At 43.0% G+C, this 11,376-nt stretch overlaps 1 protein-coding gene across 3 annotated transcripts in view; it reads left to right on the plus strand.

The window, feature by feature from the left end:
• DHX9 (DExH-box helicase 9) overlaps positions 1-10,636 on the plus strand; it is a 28,592-nt gene extending 17,956 nt beyond the window's left edge. For 2 of the 3 annotated variants that reach the window (XM_082312193.1, XM_082312194.1), the window contains 8 exons: positions 827-987; positions 2,901-3,012; positions 3,705-3,866; positions 4,019-4,146; positions 5,255-5,484; positions 7,790-7,905; positions 8,801-9,001; positions 9,920-10,636. In XM_082312193.1, coding sequence (XP_082168319.1) covers positions 827-987; positions 2,901-3,012; positions 3,705-3,866; positions 4,019-4,146; positions 5,255-5,484; positions 7,790-7,905; positions 8,801-9,001; positions 9,920-10,172 — 1,363 coding nt within the window. In that variant the 3' untranslated portion in view covers positions 10,173-10,636. The remainder of the gene's footprint in view (positions 1-826; positions 988-2,900; positions 3,013-3,704; positions 3,867-4,018; positions 4,147-5,254; positions 5,485-7,789; positions 7,906-8,800; positions 9,002-9,919) is intronic. The other variant, XR_014228200.1, reaches the window with a different exon arrangement.
• The last annotated feature ends 740 nt before the right edge of the window (positions 10,637-11,376 follow it).

The following is an 11,376-nucleotide window of genomic DNA, read 5'->3' on the forward strand; positions in this document are numbered from 1 at the left end:
ACTTTAAGGTTACCTTCCTTCAAAGAATATAAAACGAAAATGTACTAGCTCCATGGTGCCTAGGAAGGAAAGAGCATGTGTGGACTTGTGCAGAGAATCTTTTGAGAAATACCATCGAAATCTGGTGCCAGCTGAATCTGGATATCTGTTCAAGGTGTTTTGAAACCTTTTCTAGCTGTCTCTTGCTCAGTGCAGTCATTCCTAGGAGTTCATATTTCAACCAGCAAGCTAAAGGATCACTAACGATACTGTGCTAAAGACTTAAGGGCTTTATCTGTTTCCATCAGGTCTTGTTCCTACCAGAAAAACACCTTTGGAAAGCATCCAGCAAAAATACTTACTCTTCTTAGTGATCAAAGTGGAAATGTGCAGGAGGAGTTGGGTGGTTTGGAGTTGACAGAAGGACAAGTAGAGAAGTGCTTGTATGTAAGGCAGGCTGAAAGCAGGTTGTCTGTCTTAGGGATAGAAGACCTTCCTTAGCAATGTAGGAGATGATTGTAAGGCAGCAAGTGTGGGGCTGGACACAGCCATGCTGCGAATCGGGCTTCAGCCATGCTAGAAACCACACCGGGTAGTGGTGGTGTGAGGGCTATACCTTCTGTGCGTTTCCATTGTAAATTTACCCTGAGATGAGAATTGAGAAGCACGGGAGATAAATACTGGTAGAAGAGCCTAAGTTACAGGAGCACAATGAGAGTTGATGGGTTGGCTGGGAGGCAGTATTTGCTTTGGAGGGCGGTAGTTCATGCTGATGGAATGACCCATGATGGTGATCAAAGCCTGTGTTCAGAAAAACACGGGCTTTTTTGTTCTCTTCTCATTCCAGACTTCAAACTCACATGACGCCCGAAATGTTTCGAACGCCACTTCACGAAATTGCTTTGAGCATCAAATTGTTGCGGCTGGGAGGAATTGGTCAATTTTTGGCCAAAGCAATAGAGCCGCCACCTTTGGATGCAGTGATTGAAGCAGAGCGCACACTAAGAGGTATCGTTGTTTGTCCACAAGCTTGTATGTTAATGAAGCTGACTCCAAGTGATTTCCCATGTATAATGGTCACTTAAAAACTGCTTTAACATCTCTGGTTAGATTGTTTGTGTAGTACATGCTGTCTGAAACAGCAAGGTGTTTCCTGGATGCATCGTGTGGGTGGCAGTGTCTTTTGCAGCTGAAGAAATACTTGAATTCCCAAGTGGAGTGTCATTCCTTTAAGAAACTTGAGCCTTCAAACTTAAGGCTTGTTTTGTTATTTTTCCAGTAACTTATGCTAGCTTCCAGCTTCCTGTTTTCCAGCTGTGGCACTGCTGTGTATGACAGACTCAGTCCAGTGCCTAAGCCGTTTACAAAGCTACTATAAAGGTACTGAAAAAGAGAGGTTAGTAGTTTATTGTATAATTACCACTTTGTACAGTTTGCTGGCCCAAGATCTCAGTATTCTCTCAATTAATAAAATCTCCAGTTTATGAATATGCAAGCATCAGTATCTTCCTAAAACAGGAGAAAGCGAGGTGGGGGTTAAGCCATCTCCCCAGTTTCTTCAAGGAACTAGCTAGAATATGAGTAAAATGAAGCAGGGAGGAACCCTAAATTTAAGCTTTGGATTTAAAGCAGTGATCTCGAACCTCAGCATGCTTTGCAAATGTGACTAAATAAGCATTCCTTAAAATTTCTAAGAACTGAAATATCTGATTGTTGATTTTATGAAAAAACTGTGTGATGAGCCTACATTGCTTGTGTACAGAAGGGAGACCAGAATGAAAAATACAGCTAGGGATATGTATTCAAGTTTAATGACTTTCTGATCTAAAAATTGTTAGTGCTTTTCTTACACTGCAGGTAAGAAATGCAAAGCCAGGGGAAAAGGCCAATGTTTTCAGCTTTAACACCAAAGAGACGTTTTCTGCATCTGCGTCCATTTCCTGGATGACCTGTCATTTTTCAGTGCATGTATGCTACTAGTATGTGTTTAGGATGGCGAGAAATGCTATTCTTCAAAATATTCTTTAGGCTTTTGAGTTCATTAAATACCAAGAAAAATGGATTCGATAGTGGCTGAGTCGTCCTTTATTTGTTCGCTTTCCCATTTAATTGCTGAGGCTACAAAGCTTTTTTTTTTAAATGTATAGCTTTTATTTATGCTGAAGTTTCCCAAAGTAGTCTGTAAATAGAGTACATGAACTATAAGTTTGTATTTTTCATTTATGTCTTAAAAGGGTTTTTAAAGATCACACTTTTATTGCTTTTCTTTGTCATGAAAACTTAAAAAGAGTTTTATGAAGTAGAGTTTAATGGTTATGGCCAATTGGCTAGAAAGATAAGCAGACTCATGAGACACTTGTTTGACTTTATTATTGACAGTGGCTTGATAGCTTTGAGGATGAGCTCGGGTGATAATTTTTAGGTAATGGAAGGAGAGAAAGACAGGCAAAGCCTCATGGAAGAGAGAATTGGTGGTGTTTTCTTTTTGATGGAGGGTTCTGTGATTTGGCAATTACAATGAAGACTCTACAGTTGGCTGTGATAGGGCTGCTTTGATTTTCATGAGGCAGAAATTAGGTTAGATTAATTAGATCAAATATAGGGACTTGAAAAAAGTTTAATAGTGTAATAGTGGTTTGTACAGAAGCGAGCTAAAAAGAAATTGAAAAATATGTTTTTGAATTAAATAGTAATTATTTTAATTGTGGAGGAGGTAGTAAAACATCCGTAAAGCTAAAGTAAAATTTGTTTATTTGACCTCAGACCAGTTTTGAAAATCAGGTTGGCAATATTTTAAACAACATTAAACTTAAATATAGGTGGGGGTTCTATTTAAACACCATTATTAAAATTCTGAATATCTTATCTAAGGATTTCTGGGATCAGCTAACTGTCTTTGATAATAAGACATCTTGTTTCAGAGCTTGATGCCCTGGATTCCAATGATGAGTTGACACCTCTCGGAAGAATCCTAGCCAAACTTCCCATTGAACCTCGTCTTGGCAAGATGATGATAATGGGCTGTATTTTTTAGTAAGTTTTGTAGTCTCAGTGCTCTTTTTTTCTTGTTTCTCTTGAGTTCCTGAGCCTCTAGACAGGCATGCTACAAGAGGAAAAAACAGTACATCTAGATGAGCAATAAATGCTACAACTGGGGATAGGAAACTGAATATTCATGAGAGCAGAGGATAAATAACTTCTAGTAAAGGGAATAAAAAGTAGTCATGAAGTTCAGAGTAACTGAAAGGGACCAGTATAGGCTGAGTATTTATGAATTAAGAGTGGGACTCTACATGCTTAAGTATAGCAGTGAGCTAGAGGTGGGGAGATGTGAAATTTGAGACCTAGTTAAGAAGAAAAATGAATCCACACATTTTGCTTCAACAGAAATAAAGAACTGTTGTTTGTAACCATGATGGCTGTAGGGTCCTTTCCAGCAGAAGAAGGTGGTGAAAAGAACTGTGTATGGATGAGGGAAGGGGAGGGAAGATAGAGAAAGGACTTGTGAACAGGTGCTGTTGTGAAAGGTTAGCTGCTGGAACTGGAGCTGATTTAACATCCACTTCCTGGGAAGTGTTTCTATGAAGTCTGGTATACAAGGGCCAAATTACTAAGGTTTCTAACCTCAAGCCGTAAGTTTTTACTCGGGTCAACAGCCTGTAGTAACTGCTGGCAGCAATACTGTGAATAAACCCAATCCTGATACCTTTTGTGGTTTCTTTCAGTGTGGGAGATGCTATTTGTACCATCTCTGCAGCCACCTGTTTCCCTGAACCTTTCATCAGCGAAGGCAAACGGCTGGGTTATGTCCACAGGAATTTTGCTGGGAACAGGTTTTCAGATCACGTTGCTTTGCTCTCTGTCTTTCAAGCCTGGGACGATGCAAGGTATATTGTCTTGGCACACAATTTGATGAGAAGTTGTGCGTAACACAGAGTGAGCAGTTTTGTGACCAGACTAGATGTGTCAATGGATGCTATGACTGTCCCGCTTTTCCTTTTCTTGCACAGACTTCTAATTCACTTTGTTTGTTTTTTAGAATGGGTGGTGAAGAAGCAGAAAAAAGATTTTGTGAACACAAAAGACTCAGCATGGCTACTCTTAGAATGACTTGGGAAGCAAAAGTCCAGCTGAAAGATATACTTATTAATTCTGGCTTCCCTGAAGGTGATTTTACTTGGACATAGTAATTTAATGATTGCATTTTTCATTCTGAGTTGAGAAATAAATAAACAAGATAATCTATGATCAATACAGAAGCACAGAGGCCTATAGTGGGTTTGCCATAAAGCTGTCCTGCTTTTACAGCTGTGGTCAGATGAAATTTTAGTGCTGTCTCATTCTCTCGTAGTTGTCTAAACCAGAGAAGTTGTGATGGCTGTGATGCAACACAGGGAGATTTCAGAGGCTGAGATTAGGGCTGCAGGATTAAAAATCTATTAAACAATTGTCCTCAGAGAATTACCTCCCTGATTTTCTTTCTTCTTCACTTGTTGCATCTCCAAAATGTGCTGTGCTGTGCTTTCCCCCTCCTTTTCATTAGCCTTAGGGACTCTCTGTGATCTAAACAGTGTGCTATGTGCCCTATGATTTTCTGGATTTGTGCTGCAGGAGGGATGTGCAGTAGTGTGACATATTATTCAGTTTTCTAAAGAAAAAAAAAATTCTTAAAGTTGACCAGGTTCTGAATTTGCCTAATGTTCCTGAGGAGCTTGCTCAGTTAAATGGCATGGCTGGATGGATTCAGCAGATGTTCATCCCCCCCCTCCTTTTTTTTTCCTTTTTTTTAAAAATTACTTTAATTTTTTTTCTCCTCATGCTGCAAGGATCATTGCTGCATTTGTCCTTAACTTTATTTCTGGGCAAGATGACCTGAAAACAAGCCACCAGAGACTCTGGGGAGGTTTGTAACAAATAAACTAATGAAAACATCCATTCTGACCTCCCCCAAAAGATCTGTCTCCAAAACAAATGACAGGAAACACACTGTGGTACAGCACATTCTGGGCAAACCCCTCTCTCCTTGTTTTTTAAGAGCTTGGGAGAGAAAAATACCTCTTTGCAGTAGTATTTTTCAGCTTTTTGCTCTCCATGAATAAATTGAAAATTGAATGTAGAACTGAAATGCTTTGAGTGCAGAGGTCATTTGAGAACAGATGCATATCTACCAGTTGATTGAATCAGAAAATGCATTGATCCGGGATCCTAAACAACTCTGCTGTGCTGTCCTACATGACCCATGGATGCAAGCCAGTCTTCTGTTCTCTGTCAACAGAATGTTTGATGACTCAACTGTTTAACAACACTGGACCAGATAATAATCTGGATGTTGTAATCTCCCTGCTTGCTTTTGGGGTCTACCCCAATGTCTGCTACCACAAGGAGAAGAGGAAAATTCTTACCACTGAGGGGCACAACGCACTCATCCACAAGTCATCTGTCAACTGCCCTTTCAGCAGCCAGGACATCAAGTATCCATCGCCTTTTTTTGTCTTTGGAGAAAAGGTAAAAGCTTCAAATTTATTCTTGTTCACATGCCCCCAAGTTGTCTAAGAGGCTCTTTTTGGTAAAGAAGCCGTAAGAAAAAAACTACACGTTGCAATATTTAGCTTGTTTTTTTGGGGGGGAGGGGGGGTTGTTTGTTGGGTTTTTCCCCCCGCCACCCTGAAAGTGAACCTTATGTGGTCGTGGTGTCACTCAGCCTTCCAATAACTTCCAGTCAACCAAATTCAGTAGAAGCAGAGCTGCATAGAAAGTTCCTGTGAGTTTTATGAAAACAGCCAGGTCGTAGAGAAAGATCTAAATTATTATCTTTAAGAGATTGCTTTAGGAGCTCTTCCATACTAATCAGGCACTAGAGAATTTTTGCCCTTGTCACTTCTGCTATTTACGAATCCAGAGAGAAAACAGGAACATGTAATATGGCAGCGGGGTGCTCCCTTTCTGGCATATAGGTAGTTTGTCATCTGCCGAGGACAACTCCCATTTCCCAAGCATCTCATAAAAACCCTGAGATGCTTTCCCCAGGGTCCCCGTGACCTTTTCCTCCATCCCATTAATTTTGTGTACTCGGCACATACTGTATGTGTACACTTAAACCCCTATGTGCTCTCATGTGCTCCAGTGATGGCCATCACGAATGCAACTGCTCCTGCTCACCCTTCTTTCAAGGAGCAAATGAAGGCAGTGCCTTTGTGTAGGACGTAGCTGTGAGACAGTCCTCGGGCTGCCAGCCTGCTTGGGGCGCCTGTGCACAGCTACTCCAGCGCAGCGATGGGGAGGCCCTGATGCACTCTGTTGTCTGGAGTTGAAATGAGCTGTGCACAACACCGGAGTTCCTTCAGCCTGGGAAGCGCTGTAAAGATGTTTTGGAGAATAAGCATTGAATTAGCAAGGCCTCTTGCTGTAAGGAGAGCCTCTTAAGATCTTATAGCAGAGGGGACGCTGTAGGGGTTTCTTTTTTGTCACACTGTGTACACCGGTTAGTTCAGAATTACAGTTTATGCTGATTTTTATATCCTCAATCCTTTTTGCTGACATGCAACATTTTAGTAATGACAAATAATCAACTTCATTGGTAATAAATGGAATTTTGACTCCTCTGGGCACTGGCTTGACACTTGGGACTTCCACATACATAGTTCAGAGCTGTGGTGAGGCTTCGCCTGTTCTTCACCCTTTGTGACAGGATCCCAAGTGGGTCAGACCTTTGATCTGCCTCAACCATCTCTCTGAAGTGAGCTCACCTAAAAACACCAAAAGACTTTTGAACTCAAAACGCTATTCTTTATTAAATCAAAATACGCATGGGAAACTAAGAGTGACTAAGATGGTGGCGTAAGAGTGGCTAAGAGAGCACCTGGGTGAGACGGGGGTGAAGGAAGGATTCATATGCAGCTCTCTCCCTACCCAGTATGTACTTGCTAAAAGAAAGTTTCTCTCTGAGGTCTGGTTGTCTGTTTCCTGCTGCACTTGGCAGTCTCTCTCTGACCTGCAAGTTCAACACTCCTCACTGTGGCCATTTTTTGGCCACAATTTCCAGCTTCTGGCAGCTTCTCTCTTTTGAGTGTGTGTGATAATCTTCAGGCAGAAGCAAATCTTCTCCCTGAGGACAAGCAAGTACAACGAATTCTGCCCATCACGCTCCATCGTGCTCCTGTGTGAAAGAAAAGGGGAGAGAGGCAGCTGTCAGGGTGGGAGGCTGAAACCCTAAGTACCGCTCTTCAGTTCCTCTTTAAAATGAAGGGCAGTAGCCCATGCAGTCAGTGCTGTTATCTCTGGCTCAGGTCAGATGGCTTGTTATTGCCCAAGTGCTCACTTCAAGTACAAGCTTAAGGTCTGTAGAATGACAAAGCAGGCTGGTTGCGCGGAGGTGTAGCAACTTCCAAATTTGGATGTGTAGGACCCTACTAAAGAAGCAACGAGCTTTTCGTCACAGCCCCAGCAATGCAAAAGGTGGGAAGATAATTCAGCTATACCTTGGTCATTTTTATATTGGTAAAGCTTGAGATGGCTCTTGCAAAATGTCAGCTGCATAATTGCAGACATGCAGTCATGGAAAAATTCATACTTTTAAATGGCAGGTAGTTTTGGGTTTTTTTTTTTTTACACCAGCCAGTGCTGAATCCCTGTAAACGTCTGCCTAGCATTCAATTTTGTATGTGTGTGTGTGTGCTCTTGTAATTTCGTAACGCTATACCTAGATTTTTTTGTGGTGTCGTTTTTACAGAATTCTCTGGTTTCAGTGGCCAGAGGAAGGTGTAGGGATCTATTTTCCATTTCAAGAGTCATATTCTTCTTCCACCTGCAGATTCGAACACGAGCCATCTCTGCCAAAGCAATGACCTTGGTGAGCCCGCTGCAGCTGCTTCTCTTTGCCTCTAAGAAAGTCCTGTCGGATGGGGAGGTCGTTCTGGTAGACGACTGGTACGGACCTCCTTGGTGCTCATAATATTCAGGTCTATGAAAGAACACAGACTGTGGGGGAGCAGCTGCTAAGGCAGGCGTAAATCTCTATAGAACAGGAACCCTAGAGCAAGCCCTGCACTACAGGTTAATTGTGAAGGCATTACTTTGTTTCCTATGAGGAAGGGAGGAGTTTGTATTGGCAGCACTATTTCATGCAGATTATCTGCTTAAATTGAAAACGTGATACCATGCAGTTTCCATAAAAACTGCTGTTTTTTTCCCCTTTAATTGGAACATGAATAAGAGGTACTATGTATTTTGTACCTCCCCTTCAGAGAGGGGCCGAGGGAACCTTGTTTTTAAGTCTCAAAAACATAGCTTGAGGAGAGAAATGCTAAGGATTTGGTGGTTGCCTCTGGCAGCATACATTTTATGGCCATGACTAAATACCATCTGGATATCTTCCTCCCCGTCTCCCTCCCCCCGTCCCACCCCGGTCAGTAAAATGAAGGTGAAGAATTGCTTAAGCTTAATTCACTAATATTTTTGAGGGTGGCCTGGAGCTTTCAAAATCTTGAGGAGCCTCATGGTTTTAGTTTACTTGATATTTTGTATCTTTCTGTTCTGATGCCAGGGGTTACATATTGGTGTTATCTGAGTATGTTCAATCTCAAGAGCAAATTTAAACAGAAGGATAGTTAGGTTTTAACAATGTCAAATTTTAGGGATCTGGCAAATTTGCCTCCTGAATTTCATGTCCTTTCATTAACAAATTGGAATTTAAAAGATGAGAATGTAGATTTCTGGCTCAGTGTGTGCAGCATGCAATGAAAAACCACTCCACAGAACATCTTTCATAACAGGTTCTCTGCTAGAAGTTGTAAAACATCTAATGTAATTATTTCTGCTCTAGGATCAAGCTGAAGATGCCCCACAACGCGGCTGCTTGCATCACTGCTCTGCGTGCTGCGATGGAGGCTCTTGTTGTAGAAGTGACTAAAGATCCTGAGATCATTCGGCAGCTGGACCCAGCAAACGAGCGAATGCTGAATGTGATCCGTCAGATCTCCAGGCCGTCAGCCGCGGGCATCAGCCTCATGGCTGCCAATGCAAGGTTAGCTCGGCTCCCTTGGCTCGTGCAGTCGGAGCTCTGGGGCGAGGAGCGCTCACCACCTCTGCCCCAAGGACACAGAGAGCCTGAACAGAGCAGGTCAGAGCTGTCCGCTCCACTGCTCCCTCCCTGCACCGTGGCTGCTGAAGCCCAGAGCTAAAATCACCAGCAGAGTCTTGTCCCATGTGGATGGGAGCTTCGGGCTTTTTCTACAAAATCAATAGTCTGAGCCTATGTAAAATTTGTCATGTTCAAAGTTTGATGTAGACAGATCACTGCCTGTTTCCACAGGAAGGACAAGCGGCTGTCAGGAATAAAAGCTGTCATCGCTTCTTCCGAAACACAGTGACTTTTAAAGAAAAGATAATCCAAATTTATTTTGGGCAAACCTATTCATCTCTGTCTCTGGAAACAAAACAAATATTTGGCTGTGCTTGCACCCCTCTATTGCCCATTGTTTTCATGTCTTGCTTCTGAAGCAAAGGAAAATGAAAACACCTGTGAGCTGTTAGTAATTTAAGGATCAAAACAAAGAACAGCTTAGATGTACACTTCACTTTGTTTTGCGAGGAGCAAGATAAAGATCACTGTGCTCACATAAACAGGAATGGGGCTCCCTACGCATTTGTGTGAGCTGGAGAAGTGGGATTGAGGGGAAAACTTTCTATCCCAGGTATAGACCTGGTTGAGATTTAGAGGAGGAACTGCTTGTGTGGCACGGCAGGCCATTCCCAGCTTTTCTTTACTGAAGTGGAAAAGGTGCAAAAGTGCAACTGTAATTCAAACATCATATTCTGTTACCAGAAAATAGAGGCATCTTAACTGAGTATCATGGCAATTGATTAATCTTCTGAATATTAAAAAAAAAAAAAAAGGAATCCATAAGATTGCAGTAGATACATAATGTTTCTCTTTTCCCAGGTTCGGTGATGGTCCTCGCCCCCCCAAAATGGCTCGCTACAACAATGGAGGCGGCCTCAGGGGCTGGGGAGGTTACCCGCGTGGCTCTGGCTACAGAGGTAGAGGGTACGGTGGCTACAGCTACTCCGGCAGGCGCTCAGGAGGAAGAGGATACCAAGGTAGCTGGGGGGGAGGCTATCGAGGAGGAGGGTATCGAGGAGCAGGCGGTGGCTACAGAGGAGGCTGTGGGGATCCGGGGAGGGGCAGGTGGTAGTTACGGGAGTTCAGTGAAGTCTTTCCACTTTGACAAAAGCGCGTTTCTCTCCCGAATCCCTTTCTTGCCCTTACCAGTCTGTTTGCCATTTCAGTTCCTTAGTACAAGTACAGCTCTGTAATATATCATACCCTTAGGGAATTTACTGCAAGTTGTATGATTTTATTCTTAATAAATATTGAGTTTGTTTTTAAAGACTTACGTGCTATACATTTAATTTTGTATTTGGATTTGGATTTTGAAGACGGCTGTTGTTAGTTTTGGTTGTAGGGGAGGTATAAGGCATTCTGAGGAAACCTTTTCATTGTCTAAAACCATTCTCTGCCAAACAAATTTCAAATTACAGTACTTGGGCTCAGTGGGGATTTTTCTTTGTTGTCTAATAAACTGTGCAAATAGCCCTCGCTGCAGTGGTTTTCTGTCTATGCCAGGCAGCACTTGGTTCCTTTGCAGCCAGCCACCGGCCTGCTGCATGCCGTGTTGCACCTCGCGGCACGGCAGCTGATGAGCTCTTTTGCCGATTCAGACAAGGCGGGAACATGGAATACCTTTTACAAGACCGGTGTGACACTGCCTGTCTTTGCAGAACCTGAAGCGATCTCAGAAGCGTGAACTGTGTGCTTCATCCGAGGCAGTGTTCATTTACATTGCTACTCCAAAACAGTCGTGCTTCCTTCTTCCAAATACATGTGAAAGAGAGCAATTCTTTAATTAGAATTCATTTGAATGGTAGCCTGTGGATTCCGGACATTCAAAGCTCAGCTGGCTGCCTGGTGCTGGCAGAAGTATATCGACACAGAGGGGATAAAAAGCCCTCCAGCGAGGTGTGGTTTCCTCCGTACCTCTCAGACTAGCACCTGGGAAGTGACCTGCAGCAGGGGTGGATGACACAGGGTACCCGCAGGTACAGAGTACTCTCAAGGGTTTTCCTCAGTCGGGCCGTGTTGTGCAGGGACACCTGTGCGAACAAGATGAGGGAAGCATTCCAGTTTACAATAAATGCATGTGTATGAATGGTTTTGGGTTTTTTTTTTGGCCAAAACTCCCTTACCTCTCTTAGAGCATGGCCACACCACCAGCTGTGCTGCCCTGAGGCAGCAGCAGGCAGGTACCGCCTCTCGCACACACGTTGCACTGCAGGGCCCCAGCAGCACAGGGAGACGTCTGTGGGCACAGCTCAGTATGAAACCTGTTATGTTACCAA

The sequence above is a fragment of the Platalea leucorodia genome (assembly GCF_965183815.1).
Source record: "Platalea leucorodia genome assembly, chromosome: 5".
NCBI classification, from domain to species: domain Eukaryota; kingdom Metazoa; phylum Chordata; class Aves; order Pelecaniformes; family Threskiornithidae; genus Platalea; species Platalea leucorodia.